The sequence below is a fragment of the Nerophis ophidion genome, linkage group LG28 (genome assembly GCF_033978795.1).
Source record: "Nerophis ophidion isolate RoL-2023_Sa linkage group LG28, RoL_Noph_v1.0, whole genome shotgun sequence".
Lineage (NCBI taxonomy): Eukaryota > Metazoa > Chordata > Actinopteri > Syngnathiformes > Syngnathidae > Nerophis > Nerophis ophidion.
In genome coordinates, this window is record NC_084638.1 from 23,228,302 (window position 1) to 23,255,753 (window position 27,452).

The 27,452-nt window shown below is 40.1% G+C and overlaps 2 protein-coding genes across 5 annotated transcripts in view; one reads left to right on the top strand and one right to left on the bottom strand.

Moving 5' to 3' along the window:
* Positions 1 to 3,539, top strand: part of tyw3 (tRNA-yW synthesizing protein 3 homolog (S. cerevisiae)) — a 34,948-nt gene extending 31,409 nt beyond the window's left edge. For all 3 annotated transcript variants that reach the window (XM_061890323.1, XM_061890324.1, XM_061890322.1), the window contains one exon: positions 52 to 3,539. In XM_061890323.1, coding sequence (XP_061746307.1) covers positions 52 to 211 — 160 coding nt within the window. In that variant the 3' untranslated portion in view covers positions 212 to 3,539. The remainder of the gene's footprint in view (positions 1 to 51) is intronic.
* On the bottom strand, positions 3,201 to 27,086 carry rnf2 (ring finger protein 2). Of its 2 annotated transcripts, XM_061890319.1 has the most exons (10): positions 26,964 to 27,086; positions 21,877 to 21,973; positions 19,461 to 19,621; positions 15,231 to 15,313; positions 14,803 to 14,935; positions 11,940 to 12,039; positions 10,461 to 10,633; positions 5,509 to 5,698; positions 3,822 to 3,932; positions 3,201 to 3,744 (listed from the first exon to the last, which is right to left on the bottom strand). In XM_061890319.1, exons 2-9 carry the CDS (start codon positions 21,961 to 21,963, stop codon positions 3,831 to 3,833), a joined length of 1,029 nt encoding a protein of 342 aa, XP_061746303.1. In that variant the 5' UTR covers positions 21,964 to 21,973; positions 26,964 to 27,086; the 3' UTR covers positions 3,201 to 3,744; positions 3,822 to 3,830. The 2 variants fall into 2 exon arrangements, with proteins under 2 accessions (XP_061746303.1, XP_061746302.1); XM_061890318.1 differs by having other exon boundaries at positions 3,201 to 3,932.
* Between the last annotated feature and the right edge of the window lie 366 nt (positions 27,087 to 27,452).

Sequence of the window (27,452 nt, forward strand, 5' to 3'; positions counted from 1 at the left end):
ATTCCCTGCCATCCTGAGTCCAAATCTGCACTTTTATGTCAATTTTTGTAGGTTTTATCAAACCGTCCGGACTACTTTGACAACTAAGGAGCAACAGGAAGTCCCGCAGGATTCCGCCGCACTTTCACCCCCTTTCACGGGTATGGACAGGCGGGGACGAGACACAGACGACAAGCTGGAGAAGTTAAGAAATCAAGCGTGTGAACAATGATTTTTTTGTTTTTTAAAATGGAACTGCTCTTTGGAATTGTGCCTGTCATTCACAACCCTTCTGTAACATACTGGTATTAGTGCTTTTTGTGCATTTTAAAATCGTAAAAAACTGCGAGCAAGAGGAATGAAGGTAACGGGGATACAATTTAATTTGTGTATAAAATAAATTTTTTCTTACACGCTGCGAGTACGGATATATGTTGTAATTCAACATGCACATTCATAACATGTCATGTTGACGTATTTTGCTTTTCAAGCAATTTTTGGCCGAAATTATTTTACCGGGCGCATAGGTCAAATTAATCATGGCTACTTGAGAAAAAGACAATTTTGGGACAAATGATTACAAACCTTACATTTTTGAGCCTGAATATAAGGAGGGTACATTTTAGAATCAGTGAGCTAAGCAGATCCGGCTTTAGTAAAACACTAAGTTTCATAGTGCAATATTGCTTTGTTGGGTCTGCTCCTGTATCTGGCCATGCTCCCTCCACCCCAGCAGACAACGGCGTGGAACACCGCAGAGACCACCACAGTCTATATCATGGGTGTCAAACTCTGGCCCGTGGGCCAAATTTGGCCCTTGAGGCAATATCAAATTAACATTAGAGCTGGCCCGCCGGTATTATACAGCGACAGTAATACTCATACTTGCTAACCCTCCCGATTTTCCGGGAGACTCCCGAATTTCACTGTCCCTCCCGAAAAACTCCCGGGGCAACCATTCTCCCGATTTCCACCCGGACAACAATATTGGGGGCGTGCCTTGAAGGCACTGCCTTTAGCGTCCTCTACAACCTGTCGTCATGTCGGCTTTTCCTCCATACAAACAGCGTGCCGGCCCAGTCACACAGGTATGTGAATGCAAGGCATACTTGGTCAACAGCCATACAGGTCACACTGAGGGTGGCCGTATAAACAACTTTAACACTGTCACAAATATGCGCCACACTGTGAACCCACACCAAACAAGAATGACAAACATTTTGTGAGAACATCCGAGCCGCAACACAACAGAACAAATATCCAGAGCTCCTTGCAGCACTACCTCTTCCGGGACGCTACAATATAAACCCCGCGCTACCAACAAACCCCTCCCCCCCATTTATTTTCAAATGTATTATCCTGTGGAAAAAGTTAATGTTGATACTTTTACCTCAGAAGGCTGCAAATAGAAAAGAGGCTTTCAATTTTTTATTTAAATTTTATTTAATATGCCATTGATGTTTTTTTGTTTGTTTTTTGAAAGTTGATTTTGCACTATTGAGTTATATAAGCGTTGCTTGTTCCATAGGGATCAATAAAGTACTTTCTATTCTATCAATAAAGTACTTTCTATTCTATCAATAAAGTACTTTCTATTCTATTTTATTCTATTCTATTCAGTGTTAGAGCAAATCAGTGTAGCAAACTGAGCAATAATTATTTATATTTTATTATTATTATTATTTGAAACTCGATTTTGCATGTCACTATAAAGTTATGTAAGCCTTGCTTGTTCAATATTCAATGCAAAACTTGTTTGGGTCCCTATTAAAAGGTTAATTTTTTCGACCTTGGCCCGCGGCTTTGTTCAGTTTTAAATTTTGGCCCACTCTGTATTTGAGTTTGACACCCCTGGTTTATATGTTTCTTTTACTTTTTATTCATAGCTGTATGTAGAAGTGTCTGCTTGTATCTGCTGCTTTAATGTCTTTAATGTCCTTTGTCTTCTTTGATGTTTCCCTCTTACACACATGTAAAAGGGATGTGTACTATGGCTATGAGTTGTTCTTTTCTTTTCCCTTGGCCTCAGTCTAGACCCCCTCCAGGGGCCCAGGCTTAGACCGATTTTTAAAATTGTATTTGTTTACCTGTATCTCATCTTTTTTGTAAGGGGCAGACCCGTCAGCGATCCTGTTCTGTCTCCCTGTAATGTTTGTCTGGTTTTGAATGGGATTGTGCTGAAAATTTAAATTTGCCTCGGGGGATTAATAAAGTATGTCTGATTCTAAATCAATCAATCAATCAATGTTTACTTACATAGCCCTAAATCACTAGTGTCTCAAAGGGCTGCACAAACCACTACGACATCCTCGGTAGGCCCACATAAGGGCAAGGAAAAACTCACACCCAGTGGGACGTCGGTGACAATGATGACTACGAGAACCTTGGAGAGGAGGAAAGCAATCTGAAGACAAAGAACTTAATAAAACAATCGCTTACTGTACAATGTCTGCTCTCACTGGGATGTTTATATCTTTCAGCCAAATAATTGTGTTCCCGTTTAGATAAATTCATCATAATCCTCAGTTTAAAAAATTTCATGGGGGGGGGGGGCGTGTCATAGTAATCATTGTCACTGTCACCGACGTCCCACTGGGGTGAGTTTTTCCTTGCCTTTATGTGGGCTCTACCGAGGATGTCATTGTGGTTTGTGCGGCCCTTTGAGACACTAGTGATTTAGGGCTATATAAATAAACATTGATTGAGGATGGATGGATTGATTGATTGATTGATACATTCTGTCAACATTTCTGTTCAACTTCAGCATTGGAGCATTCCCACAAGATCGTGGGGCGGTTTAGCTCGGTTGGTAGAGCGGCCGTGCCAGCAACTTGAGGGTTGCAGGTTCGATTCCCGCTTCCGCCATCCTACTCACTGCCGTTGTGTCCTTGGGCAATGCACTTGACCCACCTGCTCCCAGTGCCACCCACACTGGTTTGAATGTAACTTAGATATTGGGTTTCTCTATGCAAAGCGCTTTGAGTCACTAGAGAAAAAGCGCTATATAAATATAATTCACTTCACTTCATTCCTTTAGGAATTGCCTCATCTAGTTTTACATGAATTTATTCCTGGAGGTAACGATAAAATTCAGTGCATGCTTTGAAAAAAAAATGAATTTGGTGCCCACCCTTAGTGATACAGAGTACTTATTTCATAAGAACCGCACTTAACCTCGACCCAAACTCTAATGAGCACAACTTGTCAACTCAAACGATGGAGCGTGTTGGAAGTTTGTTTTAATGTAACAAAATGGCACTGAACATGGAATATGAGGGCAATTAACATTTTTGAGGAATACAATATATCATAATCAAGCTGGAGGAGTTGAAACGAGGACACGACGACAGCAAAGAAAAACCGCACCCTGCCAGTCAGCAAGTGACCCCGTCATGACGGATGTGTTTTTAACCAGACTATAAACGTACAAAGAGAGGAATGAAGCCTTCCGCTGTTTATTCATGAATGGACTACGATGAGGGACGCAAACAGAAAGTGAAAACTGCAGCACGGCAAGCGGGTGACTCAACGGGAACGCTACTTTTTGTCCTTTTCCAGCGCCGTGTGCTAAAAAATAGCCAGGCTGAATTAAAAATGTTTTTGGGGACTTTTTACTTGCTGACTTTGTGTAGCATATTGGTACAAACTTGGAAAAGTAACAAGTGTAATTGACCTGATTTCCTGCTGGGGTGAATGGACACAAACTGAAAGTGCTCTACGAGGACCGAGTTGCACCTGCTGGCTGCCGCAGTAGTCCGCTACCTTCTAAAGACGGGAATAAAAGACAAACGAGCTTTTCTTTATACAAGAGTCCTTTTTCCTTCAGACACATTTCACCTTACGTAAGGCTTCTACTTGTGCTCCTTGGTGGGGGCGAAGTAGAGCTCCATAGGTTTGTTCACCTTCCAGTACTTTTCACTCACCAACTCCAGGGAGAAGGAACCGTTCAGAACCTGTGGAGAGGAATCAAACAGTCTTTCTGCAAGATATTCCCACACAAACATCAACAACACCCGATTCTTGCTGGAGTCGAACATTTAAAAAACATGTACAACAATAAAGGATTGCAGTGGAATGTCCATTTAATAATATTTACATCGAGCCAAATTTCTGTGTGCAAACGCTTCATTCATTCATCCGTTTAATCCTTAGGGCGCGGCCACATACTGCCCCTCCTCCCCTCCCTTCTCCGCCTCATGTGTCTGCCGAGTCTCATGCCACAAAGATTTGACAACAGCAAAGTAAAAAGGATATTACCATTTTTTTATTTTTTTTTTAAGTATTATAGCAACATGGTTAACGTTTTTGAGAGCACCAAAGGTAATTGTGAGGCCCAAAGCATAATACTACCACCATAATGCTTGACGGTAGGTTCGGTGTTCCTGGAATTAAATGCCTCACCTTTTCTCCTCCATACATATTGCTGGGTACTGTAGTCAAAGAGCTAAATTTTTGTTTCATTTGACATAACACATAAGACCTTCTGGAGGAAAGTTCTGTGGTCAGATGAAACAAAAACGTAGCTGTTTGGCCACAATACCCAGCAAAAAGTTTGGAGGAGTTGAGGCCTTTAATCCCAAGAAACACCATTCCTACCTTCAAACATGGTGGTGGTAGTATTATGCTATGGGCCTGTTTTGATGCCAATGGAACTGGTGCTTTACAGAGAGTAAATGGGACAATGAAAAAGGAGGATTACCTCCAAATTCTTCAAGACAACCTAAAATCATGGGTCTTGGCCGCAGTTGGGTGTTCCAACAGGACAATGACCCCCAAACACACGTCAAAAGTGGTAAAGGAATGGCTAAATCCGGCTAGAATTAAGGTTTTAGAATGGCCTTCCCAAAGTCCTGACTTAAACCCCATTGATGAAGAAACAAGTCTATGTCAGAAAACCAACAAATTTAGCACAACTGCACCGATTTTTGTCAAAAGGAGTGCTCAAAAATTGAACCAGAAGCTTGTGGATGGCTACCAAAAGCACCTTATTGCAGTGAAACTTGCCAAGGGACATGTAAGCAAATATTAACATTAATTTTGACCCAGCAGATTTGGTTACATTTTCAGTAGATGGACAATAAATTAATTAAAGAACCAAACTTCATAAATGTTTTTTGTGACCAACAAATATGTGCTCCAATCAGAGTTGTAGAAATGATTGGAAACTCAAGACAGCCATGACATTATGTTCTTTACAAGTGTAAACTTTTGACCACGACTGTACATACAGACCCACTTGTCTTGAAAGTGTGCAAATTTTTACTAAAATGTGTACTTTTGTCAAGGCTAAAACCAATTATTCATGTTTACTTGGGGAACTCTGCTTCACTATACAAAATTTTGCCTCACGAACCCCACCACAAGTAAACAAATACATGGGAAACACTTTCTTTCCATCAAAATTCTCTGTTGTGGCCAATGTTGTGATTCTGAATCACATTATTATGCTTCCTCCAGTTTCAAAGACTTTACCTCGTGTTATATTTTTGTTAAGGTTGTACTACACTCCATGTGTGTGTTTATACTCACAGTGAACTGGTTTCCAGCGGTCGGTATATAAATGGTGTACTGTTTCTCCGAAGCCGCCTCCACGTTGACAGGATTGGCCTCGGTGTTTCTTCGAAGTTCTTCCAGAGCCAATCGGACAGCCAGGTATTTGGACAGGTGGTCCACTGTTGCATTTCCAGACGTCTTTATGTAGCGGGGCACGAACTCCACGCTACGAGGACAGACAAAAAATGCGTCCGTTCAAAAATGGAACATAATTGTGACATTGCTAACAATTGACATTTCTCCTTTACATTCACTTTGCATGTTTTGTCCAACTGACAGGAAATCTGGTGTGCATCTTCCTTATGACGGAATGCCCCCAAAAAAGTCCAGCAAAAGATGTGGGGGCCAGAGCACTAGAAAATGCAATATCAATACAAACTTTGTGTGAATGCTTTTGAGCCAGAGCCGAACTAAAATGCTAACATTTAGCGTGATGGCCAGAGAGCATCAAGTAAACATTTTTTTAGCAAAATGAGCTAAAAAACAAAACAAAACTAGCAAGCTAACAGTGGGATGCTATCAATAACATGCTTACAGTTAACATTGGTAAAATACCAACATATATGACATTATGTATGAGGTGTATTCCTGCTAAATTAGCGAAAGAAATCTAGCATGCTAATGATAGTATGCTAAATGTAGTAATATGCGGCAAGAATCAAAAGTATTCCTCTGATGTGTGTACCTGACAAATGTGTTTCAAGTACTCAAATATGACTGAGTACACCTACAAAATTAGCTAAAAAAAATGAATAAAATAGCTAGCATACTATAACTTTAGCATGCTAACAAAATATTTGACTGCAAAAGTAGCAAAAAAGCTAGCATGCTAATATTAGAATGCTAACGATTGTGCCGTTAACAAATAAGCTCCACAAAATTTTAAAAAGCACTTTGAACACCTGTGGCCTGGACTCAACGAGTTCAACCCGTTGAGCTTGTAGTTGGCAATAATTACCACACTTAAAGGAAAGCTTTGAGACAAACAAGATTTTCACTCGGCGTGCATGTTTGGATACTTGACATTAGTTTTGGGCAATATTACAAATGTGTGTGTTGATCCAATACCAAGTAGTCATTGGTCATTATTACCTTATTCCCTTTTCTTACATACATCGCTTATAATAAAGTCAATAGAGCAAAAATAACTAAACAAAAGCAACGATTAAAGATGGCTCTTCCAGAGTTTGTAAACAAGTAAAAATGTCCAAATAGGATTTTGTGATGATAAAAACATCAATCTAATCACTTCAGTATCAACCACATGTTGATACTATGCTTGGTTTTATTAGTCAATTTTTGTAGCGTTCCGCCTTCCCGTGTAATATATTCAAGAGCTCTAGCTTTGCGATTAGCTATGCTTTTAAGTGTAGCATGTTTAGCTATTCTTTGGACCTCCAACGACGATACTTCTAATTAGGGCTGGGCAATATATCAATAAACGCAATATATCGCGGGTTTCTCTCTGTACGATATAGAAAATGACTATATCGTGATATTCGAGTATACATTCTCACGCAGTTGTTTTTAGCTGCGGGCGTTACACTACATGCGTTTCCCGCTCTTTCTTGTCTCTCCTAACAGAGACTTAAACAAGCGCACCTTCTTACACACGTCATGTGTGCAACGTCACACGCTCCCGTGGAGAAGAGAGGTAGCGACATGGTAACGTTAGCTTTGATGCTAACGGTGCGTTGCGAGTGGTACAAGAGAAAGAAGGTGCGAATCTGGTAACAAATGAAGGAAAAATTAATTCCCAAGAAAAACAGCACGGGATCCATCGTTTGGCGGTGGTTTGGCTTCAAGCGGGAATATGTTCAACATTTATGCGGCAAAAACGTTGCTGCAAAAAGTAGCTGTACTGCTAATGTAGCATCATTTGAAAAGTCACCCGCTAAGAATAAGGACCGCTTGAAACTCTACATGTCAACATCTCCGGCCGGTGCCACACCCACAAAATGCCAAAGCAACTATTTCCAGATCAACACCGTATGAAAAAAAAATCAACAACAGAAGGAGATAACGTCCGCAGGAACCTATTATGCAGCTCATTTTTATTTGACAGTTATTGAAATGCATAAAAGTGCACTTTATTTGTTTTTTTAACTACTGTAATGGTGTTCTGTACAAAAAGTGCACTTTAATTTAGTGTTGTTTTGATACGTCATTTTGGTGACATCATTCACAAGCGTGCACTTATAGCTTGTTTTAAAATGTCTCTGACAATCTTGCACTCTGTTTTGGAAGTGATATGAATGTTTGTGCCACTGCTTAATAACTGTTTAATAAATACAGTTTTGGTGAATTGACTTAGTTGTGATTTCCCTCTCTGAATGAACGTTTAAAATGAGCATACCATATTTCCTTGAATTGCCGCAGGGCATATTGTATGCGTCTGCCTTGAATTACTGCCAGGTCAAACTCGCTTAAGGCTGGGCGATATGACTAAAAAATGTATCACGATATAAGTGTTTCATATCAGTCGATATCGATAATTATTGATTAAAAAAAAGCAAAAAACGATTCTAAATAAAGACCAGTAGAAAAAAGGCTGAATTTAAATACTTTTATTTTAAATATAACCTTTAACCTTTAGAACGAGGTCAGCATTATGATAAACAGCCAAATAAATGAAAATACTGGTCGATGTGCAAATAATGACATTAAATAAATGCTTAATCCAACAAAATGTGCAAAGTATTGTAATTAAGAAATTAATAGTGTACAACTCAGGCTTTAACGCCATATTGGTGACAATATATGCAAATAAATAACAGTCACATTAAGCAAGCAGAAACAAACATGTCTTACAGAATATTGTAAACATCGGAATAAACTTGCATCTAAACATCTGTGCCAAAATACTACCAAACTGGTGACGTGACGTTTCCTTTTTTATTTACAATTTCCTCTCGTGCTGCTGCACTCATATTCCCGTTTCGTATCACTCCTCGTCGTCAGCTAGCCGTTGTTGCTTTTTTTTTTTTTCTTTCCTGTTAGCATTTCCCAGATTGCCTTGCGGTTCAGGCTCGGCCGTGATAGGTCGAGAGGCCAAAGCCCTTCCTCTGCCTACACCCCCCAGAATGCCGTGCGGTTGCGCATCGGCATTTCTTCCTATTTTTTTCTAACAGAACTCAGTGAAATTATCGAACGTTCTATCGACCCCATTCTCTATTGATATTGATCACATGTCTATCGCGATATATATTGTTATTGTTTTATCGCCCAACCCTAAACTCGCTTCCCAAAATAATTAGCGCATGCTTAGTATTACCGCCTGGTCAAACTTGTGACGTCACGACTGACACTTCCCCTGTCGTCATTTTCAAAATGGAGGAGGCTGATTTCAATAATTTGAAATCGCATAAAGGGAAGAAGATTAAGAGCTATTCAGTAGAATTTAAGGTCCAAGCTTACATCACACTCAGATTTGTACTGCGTACCTTTGGTAAGTGCCGGAGTGAGAAGAGGTTTTAAAATAATTAGCGCATGCTTACTTTAACCGCATGCCTTTGGTAAGCGCAGGAGTGAGAAGAGGTTTTAAATTAATTAGCGCCCCGGCGGCAACTCAAGGAATTTAGGTATATTAATGCAGTATGAAGAAGAATGTTTTAGTGTAGACACATGGGATCATCATACTGCTGTGATTATATGCGTCAAGTGTTCATTCAAGGCTAAGGCAAAATATTGATATATATCGTGTATCGTAACATGGCCTAAAAATATTGAGATATTAATAAAAGGCCATATCGCCCAGCCCTACTTGTAATAAAACAGATTACGTAAATTCCAGACTATAAGGCGCTACTTTTTTACTACGCTTTAAACCCAGCGGCGTATAATACGGTGCGGCTAATTTATGGCATCATTATTCGCCATAAAGCAAATAGTTTTCATTAAACACATGCAAAGACACTTAGATGGTGTGTTATTGTTTGTGCTGTGGCGCCATCTTTTGGACACGTTTGATCACTGGAGGTGCAGCAAGTGTATCCTGCCGTTTAAAGCTTTGAATCGGAAGAAGAAGTGCCGTTTAGAAGCTTTTTTTAGAACACAACTTGAGGGTCCAGACCGTAGACACATCAGATAGATAGTGGAATTATGACCGGATTTTAGAAAAAAAAAGGAAAGACAAGTCAAAAATGTGACTAGACCTGAGGTATGTCTATAGTCTAAAACAGTAGTGTAAAGGCAATGGTGTGTGTGTGTGTTCTGGCAATGCTTACTTAATGGGGACATCACTTTTAGGGGACTTCTGACAGTATGGGGACAAAAAAACAGGTCCCCTAAAGGGAAACCTTTTTAAATGATAGTCAGATCCATTCTGAAGATGCCTAAGTGATTCTTAAACTTTGGCTCATAAAACATGTTTACCTGTTAGTTTGAGTTTGAGACATTTGCACAGCAGCCCCCATCTGGCTGTAGCTGGTACACAACTTTGTGACTGCTAAATAGCAGTTTTCAGTAATGTCACAGAAGATGCAGGATTTGTTTTAACATTTAAGCGGTGAAACTTCCTATAAGAGGACAGCTGTAGTGCTGTATTCTGAGGATCATGTCATACTTAATTTGAACTTTTAAAAAAAAATGTTTTTAAATGGTCCTCAGTAGTCACGTACAAATATGTGTGAATTATGCACAATTATTTAAATTTGGTCTCCATGAACCATATTAACTCTTTTTCCCCAGGTTCCCCAGTAAGAATGATCAGCACATTACTTAATCAATCCAGAGATTTAAAGACGTGTATCAGCTAACTGGGCTTTACCTATTTTTTTTTATGCCTCCCCAACCTGTAGAAAGGGTGGTCCCCACGAGTGATGATCGAAAACTCGGTCCCCATTCCAAATGATAACCAGTATGTGTGTGTGTGTGTGTGTGTGAGAAACACTGAGGTAGACTGGCAACGCCAGCTATATGATTATTACCTGTTTTGACCATCATCCTTCTCCATCAGTGTGGGATGAGGCCTAAAAACCAGTTCTATTTCGCTGGCACCGCCGTCAATCACAGCGTCGCCTCCTCCGTTCTCTGCAGCGTTGTCCATGTCTAGACCGCTGTCATCGCTGGTCTTGGTGCGCTTTATGCTCGGACCGGCCTCCTGTGGAAAGAGTGAAGAAATAGTTTGTGAGGACAAAAAGGCACAAAATGATGATCTTCTGCTTGTCTGTTATGGGTTTAAAATACGCACGCACGCACGCACCCACAAGGCACAAATTCAACCCCGGCAACTGCGGTAAAAGCCGCGACTGCCCTCGTCATTTGCCGGGCGATATGGCCTTTTTTAAATATCTCGATATTTTTAGGCCACATCGCGATACACGATATATATCTCCATATTTTGCCTTGGCCTTGAAATAACACGACGCATATAATCACAGCGGTATGATGATTCTATGTGTCTACATTAAAACATTCTTCTTCATACTGCATTAATAATATATGCTCATTTTAAACTTTCATGCAGAGAAGGAAATCACAAGTAAGTCAATTGACCAAAACTGTATTTATTAAACAGTTATTAAGCAATGGCACAAACGTTAGTCATTTCCGAAACAAAAATGGTGTGGGCGTGTGGCACCGAACAGAGATGTTGACATGCGGAGTAAGCAGTCTTCATTCTCTAGCACAGGGGTAGGGAACCTATGGCTCGCGAGCCAGATGTGGCTCTCGGATAAATCTGAGCTGACATTGCTTAACACGATAAGTAATGAATAATTCCACTTGTAATCACAGTGTTAAAAATAACGTTCAAAATATAAAACATTCTCATGCATTTTTAATCCATCCATCCGATTATTGTCACACACCCACTAGGCGTGGTGAAATTTGGCCTCTGCATTTGACCCATCCCCATAGCTCGGTTGGTAGAGCGGCCGTGCCAGGAACTTGAGGGTTACAGGTTTGATTCCCGCTTCCGCCATCCTAGTCACTGCCGTTGTGTCCTTGGGCAAGACATTTTACCCACCTGCTCCCAGTGCCACCCACACTGGTTTAAATGTAACTTAGATATTGGGTTTCACTACGTAAAGCGATTTGAGTCACTAGAGAAAAGCGCTATATAAATATAATTCACCACCACCTCACCTCGCCACCTGGGAGGTGAGGGGAGCAGTGGGCAGCAGCGGTCGCCGCGCCCGGGAATCATCTTTGGTGATTTAACCCCCAATTTCAACCCTTGATGCTGAGTGCCAAGCAGGGAGGTAATGGAACCCATTTTTATCGTCTTTGGTATGACTCGGCCGGGGTTTAAACTCACAACCTACCGACCTCAGGGCAGACATTCAAACAACTAGGCCCTACAACATTGCAATGTCTGAAATATAAAGAGGATATTTACCAAAAGTCGTAAAAAAAATTGAAAATGAAAAGGACCTGTGGGAATGAAATGGGATGTGCTGCCTGACCTGATTGCTGTGGACAGACGCATTGCTGCAGTGAGAAGAGTCTCCGTTGTCCTCCACGCCGCTACCGTTCTCCACTGTTTGCCTTTTGCCGCGCTGTAATCTGACCACAAAGAAATGGAATTGAATGAGCAGAGTGTCCGCTAACTTTTTCAGTTCTTCTCAGCACAGCAACAACACATATGAACACATGACCATGTAAAGGAGGGGTTGCTAACCGGTGGGCGCGGGGGTCCGATGACATTTAATTACGATATAAAAAATGTTTTTGTCATTTATTGTGACGATTCCGCTCACGTGAAAAATAGGCAATTACATTTATCATATACGCATGCGCAGATGCTAGGGTTGAGTGATATGTAGAGTACAGGCCAAAAGTTTAGACACCTTTTCATTCAATGCATTTTCTTTCATTTCATGACTATTTAAAACCCCAAAACAATGAAGTGGACACATTGTGTAAATCGTAAATAAAAACAGAATACAATGATTTGTATATTATTTTCAACCTCTATTCAATTGAATAGACTGCAAAGACAAGATACCTAACGTTTGAACTGGAAAACCCGTTTTTTTTTTTTTTAATATTAGCTCATTAAGAATTTGATGCCTGCAACATGTTTAAAAAAAAACGGCACAAGTGGCAAAAAAGACTCATGTTCATCAAAAACTTATGTGGAAAATTCCACAGGTGAACAGGCTAATTGGGAACAGGTTTAAAAGCAGCTTCCATGAAATGCTCAGTCATTCACAAACAAGGATGGGGCGAGGGTCACCACTTTGTGAACAAATGTGTGAGCAAATTGTCAAACAGTTTCAGAACAACATTCCTCAACGAGCTATTGCAAAGACTTTAGGGATTTCACAATCTAAGGTCTGTAATTATCATCAAAAGCTTCAGAGAATCTGAATAAATTACTGCACGTAACATTGAATGCTCGAGACCTTGGATCCGTTGAGCAGTACTGCATGAAAATCCGATATTAGTGTGTAAAGGATATCACCACATGGGCTCAAGAATACATCAGAAAACCACTGTCAGTAACTACAGTTCGTCGAAAGTGCAGGTTAAAACTCTACTATGCAAAGCGAAAGACATTTATCAACAACACCCAGAAGGAAGAATTTCTTGCTCTATCAATGGGGTTGGGACCATCAGTTGTGTTGTGAATAATGAGGTGTGTCTGAAATGTGGCCTGTACTGTACGTTCCTTATAATGATCAATAATGATCATTGATATTTTTTTTAACTTATCGACGCCTGCCAATAAATACAGTAATCACATTTCCAACTTACCACTTCATGCAAAGAATTCTCGGTGAAACAGAAAGACGGCGGCAGCCAAAGTTGGTAGTTGATATAATTACCCTTCACTTCCTGTTTTGTTTGTATACCAGAGCACCAACCATGCTTCCTAACTTTCATTTTCTTCCAATCCCCCCCAAAATTAGTGTGTGGACCTTTAAGAAGAGCAGTGTGTTGGCCGAGTGAAGAGTGCGAGAGCGAGCAATGGCGAATGTGTCCGCTTGTGTCTTGCAGAAATAAGAATAAAGCGACCAAATTGTCCCGATTCCACGGCCTTTTTATTTCGACACGAAGGCTGAGCTTAGCAAACCCAAGTGAAGGGTGTTACTCCCCCAGACGAAAAAAAACATCTGCCCTGGAGGGAATGTCTCCCCTGCGCTCCTCGACTACGATTTGGGAGGCGAACAGCAGGCAAGGTGTTACACTCGGCAGTTGATTGGCTGTTAGCGTGTCCCTCCCATTGCTCAGTGACACTTCCTGCTTCCCCGAAGCGCGACTGACTTCACGAAACGAGTCTTGCTTCAGAATTTATGGTTTCTTCCGACAAAATAAAATATATGAAATATTTTATCGACCGCATTATATATAGATATCATGTGTCTATTGCGATATATATTAATATTGTTTTACCGCCCCAGCCCTCGCAGATGCACAGGGTGCATGAATTCCAATGGGGAGCATGTCTCCCCAGAACAAGGCATGACGGCCAGCAATAATCAGTTGGGTATAAAATCAGGATGCAGTTTCAATACAAGCACACGGCCCTGAATATGGTGTGCGGGGAAAAAAATCATCCCAGAGAATATAGATGTCCAAAGAAAGAAAAGCTCGATTCACATTTCTCCCGTCCAAAGGCAAAACATAGTAACTCACTTCTAGCTGATTTTGAGAAAACAAAAGAAAACCAATGTATCTTGATGCTGTTTTACAAAGATCTACAAAGTCATCAAAAGTGTAGATGTTTTCTTGAGCTTTCATTTTCTTGCCGATTGAGCCATGGATTGAATCTGCTCTCATGAACGTGTGCCCTTTCTCCAGATATTTTATCACAATCTCGGGTGGGCCCCATTCTGCGTTTGCACATTGGGCAAGAGCCGTGTACAGCGTCCAGTTCTTATTTTGACCTCCACAGTTATCTGCCCCAAAGAGTATGCAAGGGGAAGAATCAAGAACAGTGCATTTAATGAATGTGCTTGCAACGTCCTGGGCCAATCTTCCAAATATCCCCTCGTGCCACAGTATCACATAATCAGGTTGACCGTCGGCCCCCATTCGTGCAAATGTCTCATTAAAGACAATAAGGCGACTAAAAAAGAAGCTTCGATTGGTCCCTTGAGATACTAGGTTTTTCTGTTGTATCTACACGGTTATGTGGTAGTTGCTAGGTCCTGCCATGCGCGTAACTGCTTACTTACGGAACAAATTACAATATCGCATACTCTAATGTAAAGCATATCACCTAGGAACTCCAAAATTATTATCAGCTCAGTTTTGACCAACATTGAGTTACTGGGTTTTGCCTTTGGACGGGAGATTTGATGATGTCACAAGTTTGTGTACCTGGTCATAGCTTGTATCTTCAGGCCTTCTTCTATGCTGTGGGACAGAGCTTGTTGGTTGTTGTGTTTGCTAATGCGGGCCAAAACTCTTTCCTGGTGTGCTTCGTACTCATCCCGACTGGGGTAAATTTTACCTAGAAGGGACAAATCACAGCTAATTATTATTTCCTCTTTTACATCAGTGAATATATATATATATATATATATATATATATATATATATATATATATTATATATGTGTGTGTGTGTGTGTGTGTGTATATATACACACATACATATATTTATATGTATATATGTATATATATACACTGAGAGAGACAGCGAGAGCGAGAGAGAGAGAGAGAGAGAGAGAGAGAGAGAGAGAGAGAGAGAGGGGTATTGGATTTGCAAGATAACACGTGATCTTTGACTACATAGAAAAAACTCACTTATCAGGGCATCGAAATTAGGGTCTGGCCGCAGCGACCTCTTTGAAACCAACTTCTTACGGCATGTGGGACATTCTTTATTGCTGGAATAAAAATAAAGCAGATTAATTCAAACACTTCACCTACTGAATGGCAGATGTGGCTATGTTAATAAAATAATAAATAATGCAAAAAGACAGCAGTCTCTGTTTAACCCCAAACTTGGCTCAGTTGAGAGAGCGGCCAGGCGGAAACTAGAGAGTTCCCGGTTCAAATCCGGCTTCCGCTATCCTAGTCATTGTGTCCTTGGGCAAGACACTTGACCTACTTTTCTCCCAGTGCCACCCACACTTACATGTAGATAATGGGTTTCTCCATGTAGATAATGGGTTTCTACATATAACATGAGAGAAAAAGCACTATATAAATATAATTCATTTCAGTTTAAATGCTAACATGAAAACAAAGAGACATTAACATCTTTTTCCGTTAAAACGACATTCCCCAATTAAAACTTCTATAAACTCGTTACTGTCTTAGCAACTAAGATATTCAATAGTACACATTAAACAGATAGAGACCTATTGATACTTGAAGCAATACATACATTAACGCAGAGGTGTCAAAGTCGTTTTCACTGAGGGCCACATTGCAGTTATGTTTGGCCGCTTCCAACAGTGACTACCATGACTACACAATTTCTTTATGCATTTTATTAGTAGATATTTAATAACTAAAATGTAAAAAAAAAAAATGCGATAAATTCACCTCAAAATGTAGTGTATATTACTGTAAATGGAAAAACGTACTGCTGTTTTTATGGTGAAAAAGGCAGCTAAGTTGTCAGAATTTTACTGTTGTTTTGTTTTTTACCGATAATCAACGACTGTAGATTTTTCAATGTATTACTGTAAATGCCAAAACATCACCACAGTTTATTACAGTAACAAAAAGTACAGTTTTTTACAATTAGAGAAAAATGCTGTAAAAACCACTGTAAATTTTAAAATGTTACCATAAAATCTATTGCTACTTCTACATTGCACAGTTGGATGGATAACTTGCTTTGAAATAATTATTATTGGTATCTATTTTGTATTTAGAAAATAGTTTGAATGTTTGATAATATATTTTTACATAATGAGACAATATAATTTGTGATTACTTGAGTATATATATATTTTCCCCCAAAATAGTAATATACATTAAATAAATACATTTAGTAGGAAAACGTACAGTACTTTATTGATACATATTACTTCCAGGCTTTCCAGGGCCAAATAAAACAAAGTGGCGGGTCACATCTGGTCCCTGGGCCTTGAGTTTGACACCTGTGCATTAACGGGACGCGCCTGTTTTAATCATTTAAAAAAAAAAAAAAAACACTAAAACTTGAAATGGAAGAAGTTACATATGGGTCCTTTAAGACATATAAGCTGAGCATTAGCAATTTTACTTGGCGATTTCAACACCTCAAAATTTGGTTAAGGAAACGTACAACTAAGATGCACATTACTATCAAACAGCTGGTGAGTCGTCAGTACGAACCTTATACTATTAACACTTTTCAGGGCACAACAAAAACAATTAACTATACAGGGGGTCAGCAACCCGGCTCTTGAGTGCCGCGATAGTGGCTCTCTGCAGCATTTTTAAAAAAGGATTGAAAATGGAAAAAGAATGGGGGAAACATTTTTTTGTTTCTTTTAGTATGTTTTTGTTGGAAAGCCCACGGTTCAATATGTTTGTATGTATGTTCCTGAAGGAATCAATAAAGTACTATCTATCTATCTATCTATCCATCTATGCTTCACTGATGAGAGTATTTGCTGAACATCGTTTTGTCCTACTAATTTTGGCAGTTCTTGAACTCACCATAGCGTGGACTGTGACAGTCTGTCACATGTGAAATTTTCCACTTCTCCTTTGTCTCATTTTGTCCACCAAAAGTTTTATGCTGTGCGTGAATGCACAAAAATGAGCTTTGTTGATGTTATTGACTTGTTGGGAGTCCTAATCAGGCATATTTGGTCAGTGCATGACTGAAAGCTAATCGATGCTAACATGCTATTTAGGCTAGCTGCATGTATATATAGCATCATTATGCCTCATTTGTAGGTATATTTGAGCACATTTGATATCCTTTACTTTTATCCTCTTTGTAAATAATTTTGTTTTGCATGTCTCATGACACATTATCAGTTTGTAATATATTGGCTGTGTTTCTAAATGTGTGTCATGTTGTTCCAGACCACAGCAAACATTACCTAGCTTACCAAAGAATGTAGTAAATGTATTAAAAGAAGACAGCCTGCCAATTCCTTTAACTTGGACACACACATCTATACCTTTGGCCATTAAAAGTCAGTAATTTCCAGGAGTTATCTCACCTTCTGAGTAGCCTCTGATTTACTTATGGTTTCTAATGTTGTAAAAATGTGTAGAATAAATACTTATTTTCAACATTTCTGTTAACGAAGATTTGCGTAAGCCTGCGACACAGTCATTATGATAGTAGGCTAATATAGACACTTACATCATGTGTTGCCTTCATTATAACACTATAAGACTTTTCATTTTTTGCAGCTCCGGACAAATTTCCTTTTTTGTATTTTTGGTCCAATAAGGCTCTTTCAACGTTTTTGGTTGCCGACCCCTGAACTATACGAAGGTGCCTCTTAAAGGGGAACATTATCACAATTTCAAAAGAGTTAAAAACAATAAAAATCAGTTCCCAGTGGCTTGTTGTATTTTTTTAATTTTTTTATTAAATTTTACCGGTCGCCGAATAGCCCTAAAAAAAGCTTTAAAGTGCTTGATTTTCGCTATTTGCGATGCGACTATCCATTTCCCTGTGACGTCATACAGTGCTGCCAATGTAAACAAACAATGGCAGATACCACAGCAAAATATAGCGACATTAGCTCGGATTCAGACTCGGATTTCAGCGGCTTAAGCGATTCAACAGATTACGCATGTATTGAAACGGATGGTTGGAGTATGAAAGTATTGAAGAAGAAACTGAAGCTATTGAGCGAATAGCTATTGACGCTATTCATAGCCATACCATGGCCGAATAGCTGCGTTAGCATCGCCGGTAAATGTGCGGACCAAACGATCAGGACTTTCGCATCTCGTGACACTGGAGCAACTTAAATCCGTCGATTGGTAAGTGTTTTTTTCGCATCAAATGTGGGTGGAAGGAAACGTAATATAGTTGCAAATGCATCTGCAGGTTATCCATACATCTCTGTGCCATGCCTGCCTTAGCACCGCCAGTAAATAGCATGTTAGCATCGATTAGCGTAGCATGTTAGCATTGATTAGCTGGCAGTCACGTTGCGACCAAATTTGTCTGATTAGCACATAAGTCAACATCGACAAAACTCACCTTTGTGATTTAGTTGACTTTATCGTTGCAAATGCATCTGTAGGTTATCCATAAATCTCTGTGCCATGTAAAATGTGGAGACACTCCAGCACATTCAATGGGGGTCTGGCGGCAGACACTTTCGCATCTTCGGGCCAGTGGTGCAACTTGAATCCCTCCCTGTTAGTGTTGTTTCACCCTCCGACAACACACCAACGAGCCATGATGTCTCCAAAGTTCCAAAAAATAGTCGAAAAAACGGAAAATAACAGAGCTGAGACCCGGTGTTTGTAATGTGTTGAAAATGAAAATGGCGACTGTATTACCTCGGTGACATCACGTTCTGACGTCATCCCGTCCAGCGCGATAAACAGAAAGGCGTTTAATTCGCCAAAATTCACCCATTTAGAGTTCGGAAATCGGTTAAAAAAAATACATGGTCTTTTTTCTGCACCATCAAGGTATATATTGACGCTTACATAGGTCTGGTGATAATGTTCCCCTTTAACGCCTTGGACGTGCAACTGTAATAGCAACTTTTAATGTCATACCAGCAGAAATGTGATAATGAATCAAGATTTAGCAACAAGACAGCTCATTTTTTAATCAGAAGCAGAATCAGAAAACCGAAATATTTTATTTATCACTAAGGGAAAAAAAAATAAAAATGTCGCAAAAAACAATTTTTAAAAACCTTTTAAAGCTATACTTTGATTTGAATTGGACTAATGTAAGTAATTATTTGACCGCGGACCACCCAAAAAGAATTGTGTCCTCCTGATAGCGGTTATGTGTCTTTTAAGAACACATTAGCCCTGTCCATCATTCAATTTCACGCCTCGTGTTTCGGTCAACAATTCCCCAACAAACCAAAAACTTACCCTGATCTTAGAGCTGTGATGATGCAATCGGCACAGAAACGGTGCAGGCATTCTTTGGTTGTCATGGTGTTCTTCAGCATGTCCAGACAGATGGGACACATGAGTTCACTGTGCAATGATCTTGGTGAAACGGCAATCTCCAGCCCATCTGTGATAGCTTCCTGTAGCCATTGAAAACAAAACATGCTGATAAGCATAAATCATTTAGAGTATGACTTACTGGCAATGTTCCACATATTATTTATCAGAAAACAGTAATTAATTAAGACCAGGCCATGGAAATGTATTTGTGTGTATCGTAAATTCTGGACTATAAGCCGCTACTTTTTTCCTACGCCTTGAACACTGCAGCTAAAAACAAATATTTTTCTTCACCAATTTTCATTAAGCCCAAGCGGAGACACTGAAATATTGTGTTTTTGTTTGTGCTATGGTGTCATCTTTCGGACGAGTTCGCTCACCGCCGATGTCCATAGCGTTTCTACTCGTATGGATTCTTCATCCATCACTCCACAACATGTTTGTAAGATTTACAATATAACTAAAACAACTCACTTACAAAAGCATCCCATGTGTGATGTCTGTAGGAGTCTTTTCATGCATATTTGTACGTGCTAACGTAATATAATCGAGCGAGCATTGTTAGCCAATATGCTAACAAGTTTACGAGTGTCTGTGTTAGTATTATTGACTCACAACGGCATTCTTTGTGTTTTTTCAGTTTCACACATTTCTCAGTAAATTCACCAAAACGTCACCGTGGAGTTATTGGAGAGCCAGCTTGCGCAACTAGTGGGTCCATGACGATGACTTTTGTTTTGTTTGATCAGCCGTTTTACTGCCATGTCACAGACTCCGCTTGGGAACAATTAAGGTATGTGAATACACATTTACAGAATATTTCTGTGTAAATAACTAAATTCACAAAGCATATATCTGTGGCTTATAGAAACATATTTTTTTCTTCAGAATTTTACTGTGTGTGGCTTATATACCAGTGTTCTCTATGGTTTGAAAAATATGTTAATGTGATCTAGTTTAAGAGGCTATTCAAAAAGCGGACATTGACATTGAACTCTCGCGGCTGTGTTGGAGCCACTACTTTCACAGTATCATGTTAGACCCGCTCGACATTCATTGCTTTCGGTAGCCTAGAGGGGGGGGGGTGCCCACATCTGAAGTCCTCTCCAAGGTTTCTCATAGTCAGCATTGTCACTGGCATCCCACTGGATGTGAATTCTCCCTGCCCACTGGGTGTGAGTTTTCCTTGCCCTTTTGTGGGTTCTTCCGAGGATGTCATAGTCGTAATGATTTGTGCAGTCCTTTGAGACATTTGTGATTTGGGGCTATATAAATAAACATTGATTGATTGATTAAATTCTGTTTTGTTTGTTCAGCCTTTTTACTGCCCTTTTGGAAACCGTTCGGAAACAATTAAGGTATTTAAATAAAGATTTACAAAATATTTCATCACCACCACATCTACTAGAGGTTTGGGATGCCACCATGGTTGCTACTTTTTATTTGACACAGCCCAGGTTTTCCGAAATATTCCTGAGCCCATGTGGTGATATCCTTTACACACTTATGTCGGTTTTTGATGCAGTACCGCCTAGGGGATCGAAGGTTCATAATATCTTACGTGCACTGATTTCTCTAGATTCTCTGAACCTTTTGAGGACATTACGGGCCGTAGATGGTGAACCCCTTAAATTCCTTGCAACAGCTCATTGAGAAATGTTTTTAAACTGTTTGACAATTTGCTTATGTATTTGTTCAAAAAGTTATGAATGACTGAGCATTTCATGGAAGCTGCTTTTATACCCAATCATGGCACCCACCTGTTCCCAATTAGCCTGTTGACCTGTGGGATGTTCCGAATAAGTGTTTGATGAGCATTCCTCAACTTTCTCAGTCATTTTTGCCACTTGTGCCAACTTTTAGGAAACGTGTTGCAGGCAACAAATTCCAAATGAGCTAATATTTGCAAAAAATAACGGAGGTTTCCAGAACGAACGTTAAGTATCTTGTCTTTTCAGTCTATTAAATTGAATATTGATTGAAAAGGATTTTCAAATCATTGTACTCTGTTTTTGTTTACCATTTACACAAGCTGACAACTTCACTTGTTTTGGGTTTTGTAATTTCATTGTTTTCTTATATTGTTAGTTAAATTTGTTGTAGTTACTATTATTTTACCTCTTTTTTATTTGTTGTTCTTTTAAATTATATTCAACACTGAGTTTTGGTGGTACAAAAAATACTCATGTTTTCAAAAGAATAAATACTTGTGTAGTTACTCGTGATTTGAATATCGATTATTCTGCCATAATGGTCCTGCCCTACAAAGGTTGATTCAAAAAAGAAATAACATGGACAGGTTGTGAAGGAAAGGAAGAAAATAACACAAAATTACCTGTGGAGTTCTTTGTAGTTCATAAAGGCTCAACTCCCAGGTTTTACTGAGAGGTTGAACCCCGTTGGTTTGAACTGTCTGAGTCATCGCCGCAAAACTGAAACACAAAAATGGACGTGGGACTAATTAGGATGAGGTAAATAACGACAGCAATGGTTAACATGTATTGCAATAACATCAGCAAACAGGTATCAACTAGTTTTGGAACATTTGACCTACGAACCAACCTGTAAACACTTTTAAATAAGCAGGGAGACAAACATTTTTGCAGCAAATTCCTAAAAACACTATAGCGCTCCTGTTGTGTAGAAGAGCTTGGACAAGCGGAAACACGATGGCAGATCCTTGCAATGACGTTTTAACCTTGCAAGCAAACATAGAACACTGGGGTCCAAACTGAGGCGTTCCTCAAGGCACACCTTTAAGTCCTCTCCTTAGTTATTTTCTGCAATGTGATTTACGTAAGTAAGGTGCTGCTGTAGCTTGTTTACTTCAGATGCAGTCTGTAGTCATTTGTTCAACTTATTTAGTTATACTAATGGTGTTCCTCAAGGCTCCGTCTTCGGTCCTCTCTTTTTCATCATTTACATATACGCTGGTTCTCAGGATTATTGAAATTAGAACTAATAGTAGGTATGTGAGTATTCCCCACTGGTCACGTAATCTGTGTAGCGACCGGACCTCGGTTTTCAGAGTTCAACTGCGTCCGCATTGTTTGCATCACCATAGTTCCCCAGGGTTCGGTCCTTGGCCCTGCACTCTTCAGCATCTACATGCTGCCGCTGGGTGACGTCATACGCAAATACGGTGTTAGCTTTCACTGTTATACTGATTACACCCAACTCTACATGCCCCTAAAGCTGACCAACACGCCGGACTGTAGTCAGCTGGAGGCGTGTCTTAATGAAATTAAACAATGGATGTCCGCTAACTTTTTGCAACTTAACGCCAAAAAAACGGAAATGCTGATTATCGGTCCTGCTAGACACCGACCTCTATTTAATAATACAACTTTAACATTTGACAACCAAATAATAAAACAAGGTGACTCGGTAAAAAAATCTGGGTATTATTTACGACCCAACTCTCTCCTTTGAGTCACACATTAAAAGCGTTATTAAAACGGCCTTCTTAAATCTCCGTAATATCGCTAAAATTCGCTCCATTTTGTCCACTAAAGACGCCGAGATCATTATCCATGCGTTTATTACGTCTCGTCTCGATTACTTTAACGTATTATTTTCGGGTCTCCCCATGTCTAGCATTAAAAAATTACAGTTTGTACAAAATGCGGCTGCTAGACTATTGACAAGAACAAGAACAAGAAAGTTTGATCATATTACGCCTGTACTGGCTCACCTGCACTGGCTTCCTGTGCACTTAAGATGTGACTTTAAGGTTTTACTACTTACGTATAAAATACTACACGGTCTAGCTCCAGCCTATCTTGCCGATTGTATTGTACCATATGTCCCGGCAAGAAATCTGCCTTCAAAAGACTCCGGCTTATTAGTGATTCCTAAAGCCCAAAAAAAGTCTGCGGGCTATAGAGCGTTTTCCGTTCGGGCTCCAGTACTCTGGAATGCCCTCCCGGTAACAGTTCGAGATGCTACCTCAGTAGAAGCATTTAAGTCTCACCTTAAAACTCATCTGTATACTCTAGCCTTTAAATAGACCTCCTTTCTAGACCAGCTGATCTGCCGCTTCTTTTCTTTTTCTCCTATGTCCCCCCCCTCCCTTGTGAAGGGTGTCCGGTCCGATGACCATGGATGAAGTACTGGTTTTCCAGAGTCGAGACCCAGGATGAACCGCTCGCCTGTATCGGTTGGGGACATCTCTACGCTGCTGATCCGCCTCCGCTTGAGATGGTTTCCTGTGGACGGGACTCTCGCTGCTGTCTTGGATCCGCTTTGAACTGAACTCTCGCGGCTGTGTTGGAGCCACTATGGATTAAACTTTCACAGTATCATGTTAGACCCGCTCGACATCCATTGCTTTCGGTCCCCTAAAGGGGGGGGGGGTTGCCCACTTCTGAGGTCCTCTCCAAGGTTTCTCATAGTCAGCATTGTCACTGGCGTCCCACTGGATGTGAATTCTCCCTGCCCACTGGGTGTGAGTTTTCCTTGCCCTTTTGTGGGTTCTTCCGAGGATGTTTTAGTCGTAATGGTTTGTACAGTCCTTTGAGACATTTGAGATTTAGGGCTATATAAATAAACATTGATTGATTGATTGATTGAATACACGAATACTGATGATGTGGAACACATATCCTAGTTTGGTGTTTTTTCAAGCTTTTTTGGAGCCAAGGCACATATTTTGCGTTGCAAAAATCCGGAGGCACACCACCAGCAGAAATCATTAAAAAAACGAAACTCAGTTGACGGTAAAAAGTCGTTGTCGCAATTGTTGAATATGACTATAAACCATAACCTAGCTCTTGTCTCAAAGTAGGTGTACTGTCACGACCTGTCACATCACACCATGACTTAATGAGTTTTTGGCTGTTTTCCTGTGTGTAGTGTTTTAGTTCTTGTATGCGCTCCTATTTTGGTGGCTTTTTCCCCTTTTTTTGTTTTTTTCCTGTAGCAGTTCTATGTCTTCCTTTGAGCGATATTTCCCGCATCTACTTTGTTTTAGCAATCAAGAATTTTTCAGTTGTTTTTATCCTTCTTTATGTGGACATTGTTGATTGTCATGTCATGTTCGGATGTACATTGTGGACGCCTTCTCTGCTTCACAGTAAGTCTTTGTTGTAGTCCAGCATTCTGTTTTTGTTTACTTTGTAGCCAGTTCAGTTTTAGTTTCATTTTGCACAGCCTTCCCTAAGCGTCAATAATGCCTTTTCTTAGTAGCACTTACCTTTTTTTTTATTTTTGGTTTAAGCATTAGACACCTTTTACCTGCACACTGCCTCCCGCTGTTTCCGACATCTACAAAGCAAATAGCTACCGGCTGCCACCTACTGATATGGAAGAATATTACACGGTTACTCTACCGAGCTCTAGACAGCACGGACACTCAACAACAACACATCATTTGCAGACAAGAATTACTGGTTTGCAAAAAATCTTTTTAACCCAAATAGGTGGAATTGGATAATCTCCCACGGTACACGGGACTTTATCTCACGGCACACTAGTGGTTGAAAAACACTGTCCTAGTTCATCTAAAATTTAAAGTAACTTAAAACAATGTTCTGACAATATTTGGCAAATTTCCCCTAACAAAATTCCCCAGCAAACATTGACAAAGAGTAAAATGTTCATTGAAATTTGGTAACACCCGAAATGGTTTTTCAACTTGTTTAAATTGGTGTCCACGTAAATCAATTAGTCTTATTCGTTAAATACAATGTTGAAAATATTAAAACATTCTCATGCATTTTAATCCGTCCATCCGTTTTCTACCCCACCAGTTCAAGAAGTCGCATTAAGAAGTATTTTATTTATTATTGGCAAGTTTCCGAATAACAATGTTATTAAAGGGGAACATCATCACCAGACCTATGTAAGCGTCAATATATACCTTGATGGTGCAGAAAAAAGACCATATATTTTTTTTTACCGATTTCCGAACTCTAAATGGGTGAATTTTGGCAAATTAAACGCCTTTCTGTTTATCGCGCTGGAGGCGATGACGTCAGAATGTGACGTCATCGCCACCATTTTCATTTTCAACACATTACAAACACCAAGTCTCAGCTCTGTTATTTTCCGTTTTTTCGACTATTTTTTGGAACCTTGGAGACATCATGCCTCGTCGGTGTGTTGTCGGAGGGTGTAACAACACTCACAGGGAGGGATTCAAGTTGCACCACTGGCCCGAAGATGCGAAAGTGTCTCCCGCCAGACCCCCATTGAATGTGCCAGAGTGTCTCCACATTTGACCGGCGATGCTAAGGCAGACATGGCACAGAGATGTATGGATAACCTGCAGATGCATTTGCAACGATAGTCAACGAAATCACAAAGGTGAGTTTTGTTGATGTTGACTGCCAGCTAATCGATGCTAACATGCTATGCTAATCGATGCTAACATGCTATTTACCGGCGGTGCTAAAGCAGACATGGCACAGAGATTTATGGATAACCTGTAGATGGATTTGCAACTATATTACGTTTCCTTCCACCCACATTTAATGCGAAAAAAAAAACACTTACCAATTGACGGATTTAAGTTGCTCCAGTGTCAAAAGATGCGAAAGTCCTGATCGTTTGGTCCGCACATTTTACCGGCGATGCTAACGCAGCTATTCGGCCATGCTATGGCTATGAACAGCGTCAATAGCTTCAGTTTCTTCTTCAATACTTTCATACTCCAACCATCCGTTTCAATACATGCGTAATCTGTTGAATCGCTTACGTCGCTTGAATCCGAGCTAATGTCACTATAACTTGCTGTGGTATTCCCATTGTTTGTTTACATTGGCAGCACTGTGTGACGTCACAGGGAAATGGATAGTGGTTTCGAAGATAGCGAAAATAAGGCACTTTAAAGCTTTATTTAGGGGTATTCCGGGACCGGTAAAATTTTGAATAAAACTTCAAAAAAATACAACATGCCACTGGGAACTGATTTATATTGTTTTTAAGCCTTTTGAAATTGTGATAATGTTCCCCTTTAAAACGAATAAGAGACGTATTGTACTCTAAAAATGTTGGTCTTACTTGAAAATGCACGCATTTAGTTGTAATCGGTGTTAATAAATATTATAAGGCTCTCACAGAAATGCATTTTAAAATATTTTGGCTTTCATGGCTCTCTCAGCCAAAAAGGTTCCCGAGCCCTGGGCTGCGCCATCGGATACTACTTTTTGTCGTTCCTCGAACCTTTTGGCGTTGTATTTACTAGTATGTAGAAAGATATACATGTATATTTTCAAGAGGGACACTAAAATGAAAGCGACAATGGTGGTTATGGATTAGCAAGCGCCGTCGTTGGAAAACAACAACAATGTCCGAGCGCCGTGAACCAACAGCCAACATGTCTCCGTTTTGACAGCTACATTTTGACATGAAAATACGTGACACGACGAAGCTTTTAAAAGGCTCAAATGTGTGTTTTGATGTGGGAGTTTGTGTACTTACATGCCGTCTTGAAGTCACAAATAGCTCGACTGACACGACGGTGTCTTCCAGTGAAAGCAATATGGCGGCCTAACCAGGAGCCTTCCTCCCTCCCTCCCCGCCTCTTCATTGTCTCCTGGCGCCGGCCAACTCACTATGAGGCGCACTACCGCCCCCTGCTGGATTGGAGTGTGGACACGTCGCTCATGGTTCCTACAAAGTTATGGACGGTTTTCCGTTGATTGCAGCCGTCGGCTTTATTTTTGCCAGATGAAAGGAAGGCAAAAATAAAGACAATTGTTGCTTAAATGAGCAAAACAACGTCGCGCTGCGGTGCTATGACTCGAATACCACCAGAGGGCGCTGTGCCCTCTCAAATACATTTGTTTGGATTCTCGCTGTCGATTCGATACCAAGCAATAACGGAACGAATTTTAACGATACCGATTTGATCATTTACAACAGTGGTCTCCAACCTTTTTGTATCCGCGGACCGGTCAACGCTTAATA